This window comes from Balaenoptera borealis, assembly GCF_965194805.1.
Source record: "Balaenoptera borealis genome assembly, chromosome: 2".
Classification (NCBI taxonomy): Eukaryota; Metazoa; Chordata; class Mammalia; order Artiodactyla; family Balaenopteridae; genus Balaenoptera; species Balaenoptera borealis.
The window spans coordinates 129,418,668-129,435,069 of record NC_138867.1 but is presented as its reverse complement, the minus strand read 5'-3'; the positions used below and the strand labels follow the sequence as shown (position 1 = coordinate 129,435,069).

The following is a 16,402-nucleotide window of genomic DNA, read 5'->3' as shown; positions in this document are numbered from 1 at the left end:
CTAACCCTAAGTCTGCTCAGCTTGCTAACCCTGCCCTGCCTTGCCTTTCCCACAAAAACCTCAATAAAGGCTCCTGCCCACATTTCCCCCTCTCTTCTTCTGCCTCCGGATCACCCCTGGCACTTCCCCAGGTGGCTCCGCCTCCTGTTTCTATGGATCTGTGAGTATAAAAACTTCATCCTTCGTGACAGTCATATCTGTTTCTGTGTGCCTTACCATACCTAATTAAAACAAATCCCAGGTACATTTTAAAACCGGGGGGAATAGGAAGTGTTTCATGTGTATATGGTTGTCATTTGGGGTGATAAAGATATCCTGGAATTAGCTAGTGGTAACGGCTGCACAACATTGCGAATGAGCTAATTGTCTCTAGCGGTAAATTTTATTCTGTATTTCTGTACTTTGCATTTCTACATGGACAATCATGTTGTCTATAAATAAAAGGTTTTCTTTCCAAAAAAAGGCCAATGGTAAATAAGCCCAGGAAAAGATGCACAGCATCAGTAGTCATTAGGCAAATGCAAATTAAAATCACAATGAGGTACTACTACGTATCCATTAAGATGGGTAAAATTTTAAAAACCACAATATGAAGTATTAGTGAGGATATGGAGCAAATGGAACTTTCACAACTTGTTGGTAAGAACCCAAAATGGTACATCCACTTTGGAAAACAATTTTCCAGTTTCTTATAGAGTTAGTATACACTTAACCATACAACCTCACAATTCCGCTCCAAGGTATTTACCAAAGAGTAATAAATACATATGTCCACACAAATATCTGTACATGAATATTTATAGAAGCTTTATTCATAACACCCCAAACTGGAAGCGACCCAAATGCCCAACGACTGGTAAATAAACAAACTATGGTTCAGCCACACAACAGAATATTATTCCGCAATAAAAACAAACTCCTGATACATGTCACAACAGAGGTGAATATAAAAAGCATTATGCAAAGTGAAAGAAGTCAGACAGAAAGGACCATACTTAACGTTCCATTTATATGACATTCTAGAAAAGGCAAAACTACAGACAGTTCAGTTGTTTCCAAGGGCCAAGTGGCATGGGGATGGGATTGCAGAGGGGCACAAAGGACCTTTGGGTGGTAAACATTCTGATCTTCATTGAAATGGTGGTCGGCTGACTGCATGCATTTGCCCAAACTCATCAAATTGTGCACTTAAAAAACAGGTGACTTAGGTAAATTATACCCCAATTTTTTAAAAAAGAGGTGGGGGAGACCAAAGGCCAAGGGTCTAGTAAAGGGTACCAGTTGAAGACACACAGTTTCTTGGCACATGTCTGCAATGGGCTGGGTCTGAGGAAGCCAGCCTACTTGGCAAAACGCCCTAGCTAGACTTAGGACCCAAATCCAGTCCCTGTCACTCAATTTATGTCCGTGCAAGTGCAGTGGGCTTACCTTGAGGGCCTTGGTTACCTGGAAGGGGGGATTATGGCATTATGTACAGACATGAGCAGGAATAAAAACATGAAGAGGTGAACAGTCTAAGAAGGGTTGAATGCTCTGCCCAAAGCCAGTGAGCAAGACAAGATTATAATGAATGCATAACCAAAAAAACAAGTAAAACTGCTTTTCTCTAAGCCTTGGTTTTCTTCAATTCAGCTAATGTTTCATAAAATGTTTCATAAGCCCTTCATGCCAGGTACTTTATAACATTCTCTCTAACCCTCTCAATAGTCCCTAAGGGTGGCCCTCCCTCCTGAGGCTGCAACAAAGAGGGCAAGGCAGCCACTGCCTTGGGAAGGGCTTGGGTTCTGCAACCACAGGGCTCGCATACGTATCCCAACTCTGCCCCTTGCTGGCTGGTGTCCTGGAACAGTCACTGAATGCCTTTGACCCCCCTATCCACCCACCGCCAGTTCCAGTAGTAACACTGATCGTAGAAAACAGGCATCATACTTTCCCCACCTTCCTCTGTCAGTAAAGTTTTACACCTCAACAGTGTTCCTTGAGGGCTCTGCTTTTAGACAAGTCTAATCTAGTTAGTCAATGAAGATCAGTATTCAAATCATCTCAGGGGCAGCTTGGATGGCCTTGTTTTTCCTCTTAAATGTGACAAAAAGGGAGTCATCTCTTGCATGTCCTGAAATCTATCTTGTCAAGGTAGGTGTTACCTCTTGTATCAGTCAGGTTCTTCAGAGAAACAGAAACAGTAAGATGGAGATATTCATACTTACATATATATAGGAGGTGGTGGGGGGAGAGAGAGAGGAGGAAACAGAGAGAAAGAGAGAGGGACACAGACAGGCAGACAGACATTTCAAGGACTTCAGTGATTGTGCAGGCTGGCAAGTTCAGAATTTACAGGGCCAGCTAGCAGCTGGAAACTCTCGGGCAGGAGTCGATGCTGCAGTCTTGAGGCAGAATTTCTTCTTTCTCAGTGAAGCCTCAGTTTTGCTCTTAAGGCCCTTTAGCTGATTGGACAAAGCCCACCCACATTTTGAGGATAATCTTTTTATTTAAATGCAACTGACTGCGGACATTAACCACATCTATAAAACATCTTCAAGGCAACACCTAGGTTAGTGTTTGACTGAATAACTGGGTTATTCACTACAATCACCCAACCACCTTGACACTTAAAACTGACCATCACACCTGTCCTGGGGGGGTCATCTGACACACACAGAGGGGGCTGAGAATTCCTACTCAAGTTTTTGAGAGAAGCAGGAGCACACTTAGGAAGGGCAGGATTGTCTAACAGAAAAATAACTACCGCCCTTTCTTGGGGAGTCTCCATCCACAGATGGTTCTGCTGTTCCCACTACACCCCTGGATGAGCTCTGTGACATAAACCAGAAACATTTTGACATAAGATCTAGTAAAGGGATCTGAGTGACCAAAAAAAAAAAAAAATAAAAGTGAAAACAAGGACACAGACTGCAACCTCTCAAAAATCAAAAATAAAATTCATTTATTAAGGAAAAGTTTAACACATGATCCGTGTGCAGAACCCAAAATAAGATCTTCCATGAGCTCCAGCATGCTCCACATCTCTATACATACCATGCGGAAAACACACATCCAACGCAAGCACATAACATGTACAGGACTGTCTTGTTATTAAGACCTGCTGGACAGTAGTTTTTCATATTCCTCTTATTCACACATCCACTGACATGTTCTACAACAGAGCCACATAATTTTATTGTTCAGTAAAACAAAATCACTTCTACAGCACCACCTTGATTGAAACAAAAAAACACAGCTGACAACAGGCACCCTCACCCTCACTCCCCACTGCAACTCTGGCAACCTTAGATCAGCACCATTTATGTCTCCTGGCCAGGAAAGGACCCAGTGGTACAAGGACAGGGAAGAAATGCCACAGGCAGATGCTGTGAGAGCAAACAGCCTTGCAACCAGCAGGACTGCCTAAAAGTATTGACCATGATTTCAAAGACAAACCACTCTCTTTTCCCCTTGGAGACGTGTAATGTACTTTGAAAAATTTAATTCTAAGGCAGACTTTGAGCCGACTCCTGTACACCAAGTCATGCCACCTGCATTTTTTATTTCCACTGTGACAAAGCAGCTTTGTGTTCTGACCGGGGCCGATGCCGGGTCTCGCCTTAACATCCAATCAGCCATGAAGTAAACTGATACAGACCCCTTGTGGTGAGTAGTGAATAGAGGGAGCTGTAAACAAACATAAATTGAGATTCTGCACTTCCAAAAAGCATGAGGTGAACATGTAGTATTAAACAGAGATGACGTCCTACAATTGAGGAAGGGAGAGATTTTAGAAAAAAGAGAGACAGGAGAACAGGGAGGGGGAAAAGGTTTTCCTAATGTACCTGCTTGCCTGGGGCTAGAGAGTGAATGGTGAGCATCAGCCCGTGAATTTGGCTGGAGAGGTGAGTGACAGAGAAGGAGGGTGTAAGCAGCAGGTTCTAGTCACTGTGTGACTGCCACACAGTCACATATCTCTGGCCAGGGTCTGTGCAGATGAAGGGCTCCTAGCAGCTGGACGACAGCACAACATAAATATAAATAATGCCACTGGTGAATGGTACAACTTCTAGGAGAAAGTGAATAGTAGATGCCAGGTCATGCTGTTCCCAGCAAGAACCTACATTTATGGAGAGGTATACTGCCTACAGGGAGCTGGAAACCTGCTCCCAATAGTGGCATTTGCAGGACAGAACAAGGGGCTCTGAGAAGCTACCTCTGGGCTGATGGAATCTGGGGTTGCCCTGGGGAGACTGGAGGACACAGAGCCGAACAGCACTGGGCCCGAAAGCCCCACGGTTTGGTTTGGTCTGGCAGGTGTGGTCTCACACTCCTGAAAGCCTTTGCTCTGTTGCTCCCTGACCAGTCTCTTACTGATGCTGGGGCTTTCTCACCAGAGACTAAAGCAGGGCCCAGGAAGAGGCTGGGCAGCTGGTCCCTGAGAGCACTGGGAGGAAAGCAGGGAGGGCTCCCTGACTGAGAAGCCCTGTGGGTAGCAGAGGAGTAAGCTTCCCTGAGCTGGCCCCGCGGGCTGCTTCCAGAAGAGGAAGGGCTTCCGCCACTACGACCTCTGGCCGACCCTTTACTCAACACCTCATTGCTGTGCAACTGCACAAGCGGGAAGGTCCCCATGGGGTCCGCCTTGCCTAGGTCTCCTGAAGCAGCCATGCAATCGGGCTGTCAAAGCAGCAAAAGCACGGGAAAGCAATTGAACAGGACGAAGGCCAGGGAAAACTAGCTTCCCGAAGCCCCAAGGCTAGACCTGTCTCTCCTATGCACCACCTTCCCTGGGCAGGGGCCCTGAAGCAAGAGACCTGGGGCCAGAGGACCTCAGTATTGTGCCATCCGGTCCTCAGGTCCCAGCATCACAGGCCGGGTCTCAAGACCCACCTGGAGAGGACTGCCTCTAGCAGTGCCCAGAGCCTCTGCCGTGGAAGCTGTGGGTGGGAAACACATCTGACTCCCTTCTACTGGCCTGCACCTTCTCGCTGAAAACAACTCTCAGGACCACTCTGGAAAGACTGCTGGAACCGGGGCTTGCAAACAGGAGCTGACAGTTCTTGAAGTTACACTTTGGTACTAGAAGATACTTAGAAAGCCCGAGGGCAGGGAAAGCCTTCAGCGGGCAGGGCTGCTGCCACCTCCAGCTAGAACCCTGGTCATGTAAGCACCTGTGAGTGACCACCAAAGAGCAGAAAGGATGGGGGAAAGTGTCATTTTCCTAAGGGAGACCAAATCACCACTGACTGCATCTTCCTAAGTGAATAAATTATTAGGTAGGTCAGGAGTCACTGCAATGAGAGAATCTGGCTTTGGGACAGAAGAGAAAGAAAAAGCTGGGGTTGTGAGGGCGAGTCACAGCCCCTAGGAGCTTTGGTGAAATACAAAAACAAAACCCCTGATAAAGTGGTGCTGTTCTCCCCACTTTCAGGTAGGAGCCTGGTAGCAGGGGTGGAGGACAGCAGAACCCTGTTATATATGCAGGGGAGCGCGCGCACACACACACACACACACGCACACACAGCTCAAGAGATGGAGAGTCAATGAACACCCTTCTGCAATACCTCTCACACCAAGAGGGAAGACGGGGCAGCCAAAAGCAAGGCAAGGGACCTTCCTCTGCCTTCTTGGCAGTTTGTTCCCAAACCTGAAGGCCGACCTTGAGGTGAGTCAGCCCTGAGGCTGTTTCTTTTCTGATACCGAGGGAGGCATGCGGGGGTGGCGGGGGGGAAAAGGGCACGATTAGTGTTTAGAACACAGGAGACTGAAGTCCCAACCAAGTGGTTCCTTTAGAAGTCCAGGTCCTGGAGGCAGCTTGGGGCGGGGCACTGTTTCTGCCCATCCTCCTCATCCTCCGGGGACTGTAAACAACTGAGCACCACTCGTAGTGTCGGACCAGCTGCTGCAAACTCTAGGGACTGAATTTCACACGCTCTGGGCACACTGGCCTCGTCTTCTTGTCCATGGCAAGAGTCTGGGTGTCTTCCTGGACGCTGCCATGCCGCTTGTCTGTCAGGGGCTGAGGCTGGGAAACAGGCCTGAATGCACAAAGCAGCCATTTTCTAAGGCTCCTATGGAGAGAAACACCCCACGTGGCCATCCTTCCCCTCGGCCTTGTGCACCGGCAAACATCTCCTGAGTCCTTACATGTCTTCTCAGTAGGAAATCTGGCTGGTCAACGGGAGGCAAAGCCCATGGTGCCCCACAAAGGTCCACACTCTGATGATCCTGATGAAAACCTCTGGGGTCCTGGGCCAAGGGTGCTGAGGGTCTAAGCAGACATCTCCTGCACTAAGCTTCTCCTCAGCGGGAGAAGCTGAGTAAGCGTTTACTGAAGAAGGAACGATTCACAATAGTCCCAGATCCAGAGACGGAGTCTAAAAACAAAGGCTGATTTTAAATAAAAGATAAATGTTTTCAATTTTGGCAGCACTTGATACCTTCCAGGAGTTCCAGCAACTAAGATAATAACAGTACCGTGACCCACACGAGGAAACCGGAGAAGAGGAGGTGTCGCCGAGGATGACAGCACGCCAGAGACAGTGAAGGCTAAAAACTCCAGCTTTGGGCAGCTGGTTTTAAACTACTAGGTAGGCTCCACTACGAGGTGGAGACTTGAACAGGTAGGAGAATATTGAGGTAAAATATTTGGGAGAGAGATAAGAGATGGGCCTGGCAAGGGCATAAGGAAGGGCATTCCCACTGACTTCATCTAGGCCTGGCCCGGGCAAGGAGAAAACATGAGGTGAGAGACACTAAAATTTTTAAATAAAGTGAGCTGTGCAACAGGAATAATTTGGATGAGGTGGGTCAGAAGGAGAAGGGCAGGCAGTAAGGGAGGAGGCGTGATCAGGGAAAAGAGTTGAAAAGTTCCGGGTTAAAATAAGTACAAATGAACAGAGATGGCACTGCCCCTAGAGGTACCTCCTGCATATCTGCTGCCCACCCTCTACCTTGCCCTCACCCCTACCTGGCTCAGGGAACCCAGGTGCCAGTTAAGGGTACGTGGATGGCAACCTTGCCTTTACCCAGAGCCTGGACCCTACCTGAGGCTCTGGGGCCAGGTGCTGGGGAACATACAGGGCGGAGTGGGCCGGTGCAGGGAACGCACCCAGCCCGCTATACAAAGGCACTGGTGGAGTTGATGAAGACGGGAGTGCTGCTGGGCTGGATCAGCTCGTAGAGGGTCACATACGTCCCCACCACAAAGCCCACGAAGCCCAGGAGGCTGATCAGGGCGTCCTTGACGATGGTGACGGGGCTCATGCCCTCTGAGTGGTAGGTGGCGATCTCCAGGAGGGGCGGGATGATGAGGGCCAGGGCACTGCTGCTCACAGAGCCCACCAGGGAGATGACCAGGTCCAGGCGGGGGATGAGGATGGCCAAGACGCCTGTGGGAGAGAGGACACGCCTGTTGATGACTGCCCAGAGCTGAGAGAGACCGCCTCACTGTTCAGCAAATTTAGCAAGTGTTCTTCTCATAGTATGGAGAGCTCCAAGGAAGCTGAGACATCGTCCAGTCCAATCTCTCATTCCACAGATGAGAAAACTGATGCCCGGAGATGTGGCATGACCCGGGTCTCACAGCAAGATGGCAGAACTGGGACTGGAAACCAGAGTTCCCAGCTTCGCCTGCCACAGTCCTTGACTTCCACCTTTCTGAGGAAAAGGAGCCAAATTACATTCCAGGGTCACCCGGTCCTACCAAAGGAGAGCAAGTGGAGAGCAGGAGAGGAGGTGAACCTTTTCTGAGCAACTGCTCATCTTCTTACCGCTGAGGGTACCTCCGACACAAACCGCTCTACTTGAATGACAAGAAGCAAAGCGGGGAGAACACCCTCCTTCTTCTGGAACGATCCCATGTCAGCCCCATTGCACAGAGCGTTTTCATACAGGGAAAGGAGAAGCAGGTCTGTGTGCAGGCCAACCTCAGAAGCAAGGCCCCCCATGAGGACTGCGTCCCTGTGCCAGAACAAACCAGTGGCTCCCACACCTGAAACTCAGCCCAGGTGTACACGAGGAAGGTGCAACTGATGATAAAGGTGAATGGGGAGGGACTTCCCTGGTGGTCCAGTGGGTAAGACTCCACGCTCCCAATGCAGGGGGCCCGGGTTCGATCCCTGGTCAGGGAACTAGTTCCTGCATGCCGCAACTAAGAGCCCACATGCCGCAACTTAGGAGTCCACATGCTGCAGCTAAGAGGTCCGCATGCCGCAACTAAAGATCATGCGTGCTGCAACTAAGACCCAGTGCAGCCAAAATTAAATAAATAAATAAATATTTTTTAAAAAGATGAGTGGGGGCTGCATGAGGAAACGCCATCGGCTTCCAGAGCACACCAGCACCTGTACCACCAGCCAGCTGGCCAGACGGCTCTGTTTAAAACCAAGGGGAGGAGGCTCCACTGACCACACTTATTCCAGTGCCCACTGACCCCACTGCTCCCACCTAACTCTGCTCTCCACTCGGGGGTGAAGGCCAATGTTTCACAGGTTTATTGAGGATTATGGCCTCTGGAATCAGGCACTTGTGTGCAAACCCTGGCTCTGCCTTGAGTGACACATGGCTCCTTTCTATTTTCCAGTTTTCTTGTTGGCAAAACAGGGATACAAAAAGCTCTTACATCACAGAGATGTTGCGATGATCAAAGGAGATTACACAGGCACTTAACTAGAGTCCTGGTGTACAACAGGCACATAATACAGTTAATATTATTCATCACTGGTATACATCTTGTTGCTTATGGAAAGTGCATTGTTAACTCGTTAGTCATCGAATGTATTTTGATGGATTGTCCTCCCCGCTGCGGGGCTCCAGCCGGAGGTCCTGGGCATTGAGGTAGTGATCCAGGGCACATCTGTAACCTCACTGATCCCTATGAGAGACTCACACTAGACACGGGGGTTTCAGTTCTAACTTCATTTCATAAAGTAGAAATGTAGTTAAATTGCTCTGAGGAAGGCACCACAGTGGTGAGAGGCCAGAACGTCTTGTACTGGCCAGAGTCCAATACAGCCTTTTTACCCTCCAGATGGATTGTCTGAATCGATCGCTGCTTCTTTGGCTGAGCACCAGACGAAAGCAGTGGGCTGCATCTAGAGGCCAGGCTTTATGAGAAACATCTACTTTTAAACTGGAATACCACTCCATGCGGTAAAGGGAGAGGCATGCTGGGAGCCGGGATTTAGCAGGGGAGGAGCAGGGTCACATCACCTGTCTTACACTCACTCTGCAGCTGTGCTGTCCGATAACGCCACAGTCACTAGCTGTCTCAGTCTAAATGAATTCATTCCCCAATCACACTGGCCACATTGCAAGGACTCAACTGCCACCTGTGCCTAGTGGCTACTGTCCTGGACAGCACACCTAGAACACTCCCAGCACATAGACCGCCTAGGGTCTAGCAGACAGCACTGGGGAGCATCCACTCACTGAGCTGAACTTCCCTCTGCTCCACGGGTACGGAACTCCACAACATTATTATGGTCCCTGTGGAAGGAAAGGTCAGAAGAATTTAAATGATAGAAAGTGACAGAGCTGGGACTAGAGTCCAGCACCTCAAGCCCCTGCTACAGTCACATCATAGACCTGATGATCAAGAAAATACAGAGTCGGACTTCCCTGGCGGCGCAGTGGTTAAGAATCCACCTGCCAATGCAGGGGACACGGGTTCGAGTCCTGGTCCGGGAAGATCCCACATGCCACAGAGCAACTAAGCCCTTGTGCCATGACTACTGAGCCTGCGCTCTAGAGCCCGCAAGCCACAACTACTGAAGCCCACGCGCTCTAGGGCCCGCGTGTCGCAACCACTGAGCCTGCGTGCTGCAACTACTGAAGCCCGTGCACCTAGAGCCTGTGCTCCGCAACAAGAGAAGCCACCGCAGTGAGAAGCCCGCGCACCGCAATGAAGAGTAGCCCCCACTCACTGCAACTAGAGAAAGCCCGTGCACAGCAACGAAGACCCAACGCAGCCAAAAAAGAAAATACAGAATGATACATGCAGCAGGAGGGAGAACAGGGGATCTGGCTGATCGGCGGAAAGATCCTGTCTGTGAAGAACTGGGGGAGTCTGATATCGGGTTAGCTTTCCCAGGGATGCACCACAATCGTGTGGTAGAGAATCCGGTACAGGTCAGCCCTGACCTCTCTCTGCTTTGTAGAGGACACCAGACAACGATTTTGAAGCCTGGATAACAAAAGGGGGTACAAGGAAAATGAGTCTCAGATGTGCCTCTGCCGCCCAGGGTTTTATAGCCCTGGGGCAATCCCTTCCTCTTCCTTTCTTCTATATTCAACCATCATGGCAATTATCCATGAACACCCTCACTGTTCTGAAGCCTTCAGAAAGTCTAAAAAAAGGATAAGCTTTTAACTTGCTCTGCAAGTTAAAAATAGTCTGTTTCAGCCTTTAGTTATTTCTAAATAGAGTTGGTGATGTCCCTCAAACCTTCAGGGTTGAATATGGAGGAAAGTTGGAAGTGAAGTGTCTGTAGGCTGATGACAAGATGGCATTCTCATCATGGATAACCTGACGCTCAATGAATGTTGATCTGCTGTGTGACCTGGAATAAGACACTTGCCCTCTCTGGGGTCTGGGTCTCTCTCTGCCTAATGTTTAACCACACAGTGGTGGCTCCAGATGTTCCAGTTTGGGTGAGCAGTGGGGTGGAAACAGCTGAGGCAGCCATCAGACCTAAGCCTGGGAGAGGGCTGGTATAGGAGTGTGATTAAAGGTCTGGACTCAGAACCTAGGCTCCAGTCCACCACTGACCAGCCAGTTACTTAACCTGTTTAAGACTCATCTCCCATACTGCTAAAAAGGGATGGTCAAATGAGATCATTCACGTAAAGAACTTAGACTGCTACACACATAACAAGTGCTTCATACATGTTAGCTAATAGCATAACCCGTCCCTGCTCAGTAGTAGGCTGTGTGTGACCTGGGGGGAAATCAGTTCCCATTCTGAGCCTCAGTTCATTTACCCATGAAGCATGGTGATTGTATTAACATTGGATGATCACTCAAGTCACACTCGACTCTGAAATTTTAAGGAACTGTGCAATGCAGATTTAGTCACGTAGGAATGTGTTCTGGGATATGTCCCTCAACTCACTGTCAACTGGGAAGCAACGTGTGCTGCTCCAGAGTGGCACAGCGGAGAGACGGGATTCTGCTCTAAGAACACATGGTTGGGCCGAAAACGTAGCTTCTAGCCTGCCTGCTTTTGTACCGTTAAAGGGAGTGTGAGTTATTCCTCCTGGTCCCCAGGATGCTCCAGCCCACTCAAGAGAAGGGAGGATTTTATCAGAGACAATGAGCCCCTGGAGGAGATAAGTCAGAGGACCTGCCCAGCCCTCCCAGCTCTGACAGCCTGTCCTCTCCCTTCCCTCTCTCATATTAGCCTGGAGGACAGATGGGTGCTTCATGATATGAGTTATGCTCCACTCTGATAAGAATTAAGTGAAAACAGAAACAGAAGCTTGTGAGATCAGAATCTTTTCTCAGATTGGATGGAGATGTTCCATTTCATCATGACTTTAAAAAGCAATCTAAACACTTGTTCTTGTTTTTACTTCAACAGATATACAAGATAAGTATGTTTACCAAAAATATCCTTAATAGAAATATTTTTAAAAGGGCAAAACTTTTCTTTTAAAGCCAGGACCACAGGGTTGCAAACGGAGCACTGTCTTCCTGTCCTACCTGGCCTGGATATTCAGCTGAACCAAAATACAGCCTGGCATTGGAGAAAGATAATGGAGGGAGAAGGCGGGAAGAGTGAGCCTCCCGCTAATACACTGGGGGAAGAGGAAGAGAAAGGGACCCAAACTGAGGGCTCACTAGCCAAGGCATCTGTTTACCACAAGGCAAAATGTGGCAAACTAGTTTTCACTAATTCCAGAGGTGGGAATCAGTACTTGGGAAAGATACAGGAGCAACTAAAACCTCTTCTAGCACTGAATGTCTTTACTCCATGAGTTAAAATAAAGCCCTGTAGAAAGAGAAACCCAAGAAGGCAGAGATCTCGGGAAGCAGCCAACTGGGAATACCCTATCCCTACTCCTCCACGAAAACAGCACTCCATGCAAAGAGGAAGACCACAAACTCCCAACTGGCAGTTGCCAGACCTCTGCATTAGCCTAGCTGTGGCATGAACAGAAAGGGGGCCCTGAGGACAACCAGACCACATGATTAGTGAAGAGGGCTCCAACTGTATTACAAAACATCTTCCCTTTGGGTTAAGAAACACTGAAAATGTGACTTTAACTGCTGAAGCAGCAGGAGGCCAATGGCCATGTTCAGAGAAGGAACTGATTGGGATTCTGGAGCCTGTGGTTGTAGACCAGCAGCAGAAAGAGCTGACTTATGCACAAGAGGACAGAAAGCACTTTAGAGACAAACACGCACTGACAGAAATCCCTTGGACACTTACAGCTCCCGTGTCCAGAAGTGCTTACTGCTATTTATTATGATCAATGCTGGTGAGGCCCACCTGTGTGACTCTTAAATTGCTAGAAATCTGCCTTTAAAATTAACAGCAGTCTTGGACAGGATATACAATTTCATTTAGTGGGAGTATAAATTTTAAAAATAATACAAAAGCACGGGAAACAACTTATATGTCCAACATTAAAGGAATAGTTTAGTAAATACAATTCATCAATAAAATGGAATACCACACGGTCATAAAAGTATTTATGAAGGATATGTATATTCATGATGTAATTTTAAACAAAATGCAAAAGGCAAAGTTATATGTACACTAGGATGGCAACTATTTGTAAAAAGCACCCATGAGGGACTTCCGTAGTGGCACAGTGGTTAAGAATCCGCCTGCCAATGCAGGGGACACGGGTTCGAGCCCTGGTCCGGGAAGGTCCCACCTGCCACGGAGCAACTAAGCCCGTGCGCCACAACTACTGAGCCTGTGCTCTAGAGCCTGTGAGCCACAACTACTGAGCCCATGTGCTGCAACTACTGAAGCTCGTGCACCCAGAGCCCGTGCTCCACAACAAGAGAAGCCACTGCAATGAGAAGCCTGCGCGCCACAACAAAGAGTAGCCCCCGCTCGCTGCAACTGGAGAAAGCCCACGTGCAGTAACGAAGACCCAACGCAGCCAAAAATAAATAAAATTTTAAAAAAGAAGAAAAAATAGCGCCCATGAGGATTAACACAGAAGATAAAATGCAAAAAAAAATTATTTTAAGTCACTGGGATACTGGGAATTTCATTTTTACTTACTCCAGATCTAGACAGTCTTCAGGTGTTTTTACATTAACTTTCTTTTTTCGAGCAATACTTTGGTAGAAATTCAAAATCAGGCTCAAAGTAGCTGTGCAGCATCACAGAATTTTAGACATGAGGTGATCGGATACCCTTCATATCTTACAGATGAAGAAGCTGAAGCCTTGCGACCATCCCCGCGGTGGAGACAGGGAGTACGGTGTACAGCTATTAATGCTGCTGCCCTTTTTCTTTACAGCTGCAAGACCAAGACGTGGGAAAGGCCAAAAGGCATTGAAAAACCGCTTTGTTTGGACCTGGAAGCTTCATGCTCTAAAGGGTCTGGCTGCTTGGAATGTTCTACATTTTAGTCTAAACAGGCTTCTTAATTGAGATGGTTTTGTTGTTATTCTATCTTCAATAACAGGTTTGTGACATTCTCATACCTAACTGAAGTAAAATGTTTCAAGTGGCAAATGCCACAGAGAATCAGTTCGAACCACTGAAGGACAGGTTAGGGCCTCAAGGAATCCAAAGAAACTACTCTTCGTACAGCCCCGGCTGCCCTCAGGTGGAGCCAGCCTCTCCCAGCCTCTTGTTCTACACAAGTTCTGGACATAAGGTGGCCTGCTAAGCCTGCATGTCCAAACATACAGGCTGGCAGTAACTACTGTCCCACATGAAATCATAAGAAAATGAGCACCAGTCTCTGACGTGTGTTATTTTCCTTTCCTCTCCTCTCCAACAGTGTGAAATTAAGCATCAAAAAGTAGACACAGGGCTTCCCTGGTGGCACAGTGGTTAAGAATCCGCCAGCCAATGCAGGGAACATGGGTTCCATCCCTGGTACGGGAAGATCCCATATGCCGCAGAGTAACTAAGCCCGTGGTGCACCACAACTACTGAACCTGCACTCTAGAGCCCATGAGCCACAACTACTGAGCCCGTGCGCCACGACTACTGAAGCCCACGTGCCTAGAGCCCGAGCTCTGCAATAAGAGAAGCCACCTCAATGAGAAGCCCGTGTACCGCAACAAAGAGTAGCCCCTGCTCGCCACAACTAGAGAAAGCCTGCGTGCAGCAATGAAGACCCAACGCAGCCGAAATTAAATAAAAAAATACATTTATTAAAAAAAAAAAAAGGAGACACAGCCATCTTTGGTGGATGGGGAAGAGTGGTGAGAAGGTTGAATTCCAAGTGGAAAAAAAAATGAGGCTGGACCAAATGCTCCTGCTTCCCTTGGGGTCGAGGGTGAGGAAGAGGAGAGAAAGCTGAGACAATGACAAGAAAATACCCAAACTAGCAATAAAATGAGCTGCCATTAAAATTTATAGGTATAATTGAAAACAAACAGTTACATCAAAGATCTAAAATCACTTACCAATTAACCTTCTGCAAAAGGATCTGAAGGTACAGAGAAACAAAAACAAATGAACTCAGATAAATGCAATTAAGTTGGTGCTACAGTAAAATGCCTCTGCTGAATCCCACAATTACTTCACAGTCTCCAGGGAAAGCAAGAGAAGCCTAGGGCTGGGAGATGAAGGGGTTGCACCCTTTAATAAGATGACAATGTAAGGCTAAGTCACAAGCGACCACAGGAGAAGGGAAAAACAACCCAATGCGCTTGAAGATTTAAAGCGGCTCATGTTGGGCTTCCCTGGTGGCGCAGTGGTTGAGAGTCTGCCTGCCAATGCAGGGGACACGGGTTCGAGCCCTGGTCTGGGAGGATCCCACATGCCGCAAAGCAACTGGGCCCGTGAGCCAAAACTACTGAGCCTGCGCGTCTGGAGCCTGTGTTCCGCAACAAGAGAGGCCGCGACAGTGAGAGGCCCGCGCACCGCGATGAAGAGTGGCCCCCGCTCGCCGCAACTAGAGAAAGCCCTCGTACAGAAACGAAGACCCAGCACAGCCAAAAATAAATAAATAAATTTATTTTAAAAAAAAAGCGGCTCATGTCATTTGAGAGTCATGCTGTAGAAGGGAGGTGAGATCCACAGACAGTGCCAGGAAAAGCAAAGCGAAAACCAAGAGGCATCTAAGGATAGTATGAGGTCTGTGAATCAGAGACTGCTGGTTCCTGCGGGGCGCAGCGGAGAGGAACCTGGCAGGAAGCACAACATATGGTAGCGGAGGCTAAGCCAGGCTTGAGAAGAAAATGAAAATGGGGCGGTGAGAGGAGTCAGGGCCAGCTCAGTGCCCCAGCTCTTCCGGCAGGGACAGCACATTGTACCCAGACAGACCTGCCTTCTCTCGAGGAACCACTCTGAAACAAAGCCCATTATTTGAGCTATCCCTAACCTTTCTTCCAGCGCCCCTTGGATTCAAGAATCAGGGCCGTGAGAGTTGACATTATGAACACTTTCACGTGGAAGCTGTCTCCTCAACACTCAGAGCTAATCCATCCACAGAGGAAACATACATATTTGATCAAAGCCTCCAGAGTTGCCAGCAGGAGACAGGAGTAAAATCTAGAAGAGTCCAAGCATCCTATCTTATCACACATTAAGGCAATTTACTGGAAAAGCAAGCTATATCACATTCCTTCCTTTCAGTCGCTTTGAGGCAACAGTGGCCTGCAGGCAGTGGGTTGTTGCTCTAGGCTGGTCTAGGAGAGAGCCGGAAGGGCTGTCAAATAAAGGCTATAAGAAGTCAGATTCTTGGTTGCCATCAGCTCTCTGGGGCTGGGGAATCCAAGGTACCCAAGGTCCTACCCAGGTCCACCCTATAAGAAATCTTCAGCAGGAGAGCTGCCCAAGATTAAGGTCAAGGGACAGTCTTTAGTTCCTCAGCTCCAGTAAGCTTTTTCCACGCAGATCCAGGATGCTGAACTTTCACCCACTGTCCTAGAAGTAATATCAGGAAGACAACTGCAGGTGGCTTGAGGAGGTCCATTCCAGGATGGGCACTAGTCTGATTCCCACGTTTGCTTGGGTAAGGATGGACAGCCTCTTCCCTGTCCTCCTCTTGCTAACAGTTAACCAATAAAGTCATTTCTGACTTTCCATACTATGAGTGCATGCTAGACAACTTTCACATCATTCATCCCTAAAACATTCCATTCTGGTCTAATTAAAAAATTACATAGAGGGGCTTCCCTGGTGGCGCAGTAGTTGAGAATCTGCCTGCCAATGCAGGGGGCACGGGTTCGAGCCCTGGTCTGGGAAGATCCCACATGCCGCGGAGCAACTAA

The 16,402-nt window shown here is 48.3% G+C and overlaps 1 protein-coding gene across 18 annotated transcripts in view; it reads right to left on the bottom strand.

The window, feature by feature from the left end:
- Window positions 1–16,402, bottom strand: part of SLC36A1 (solute carrier family 36 member 1) — a 165,763-nt gene that overhangs the window by 105,682 nt on the left and 43,679 nt on the right. For 5 of the 18 annotated variants that reach the window (XM_082379107.1, XM_082379121.1, XM_082379118.1 and 2 more), the window contains one exon: window positions 2,921–7,373. The exons of 10 other annotated variants lie outside the window; for them this stretch is intronic. In XM_082379107.1, the coding sequence (XP_082235233.1) occupies window positions 7,102–7,373 (272 nt within the window). In that variant the 3' untranslated portion in view covers window positions 2,921–7,101. Of the gene's footprint in view, window positions 1–2,920; window positions 7,374–9,738; window positions 14,448–16,402 lie in introns of those variants that run through there. 3 more of the 18 variants (XM_082379119.1, XM_082379109.1, XM_082379115.1) reach the window with 3 other exon arrangements.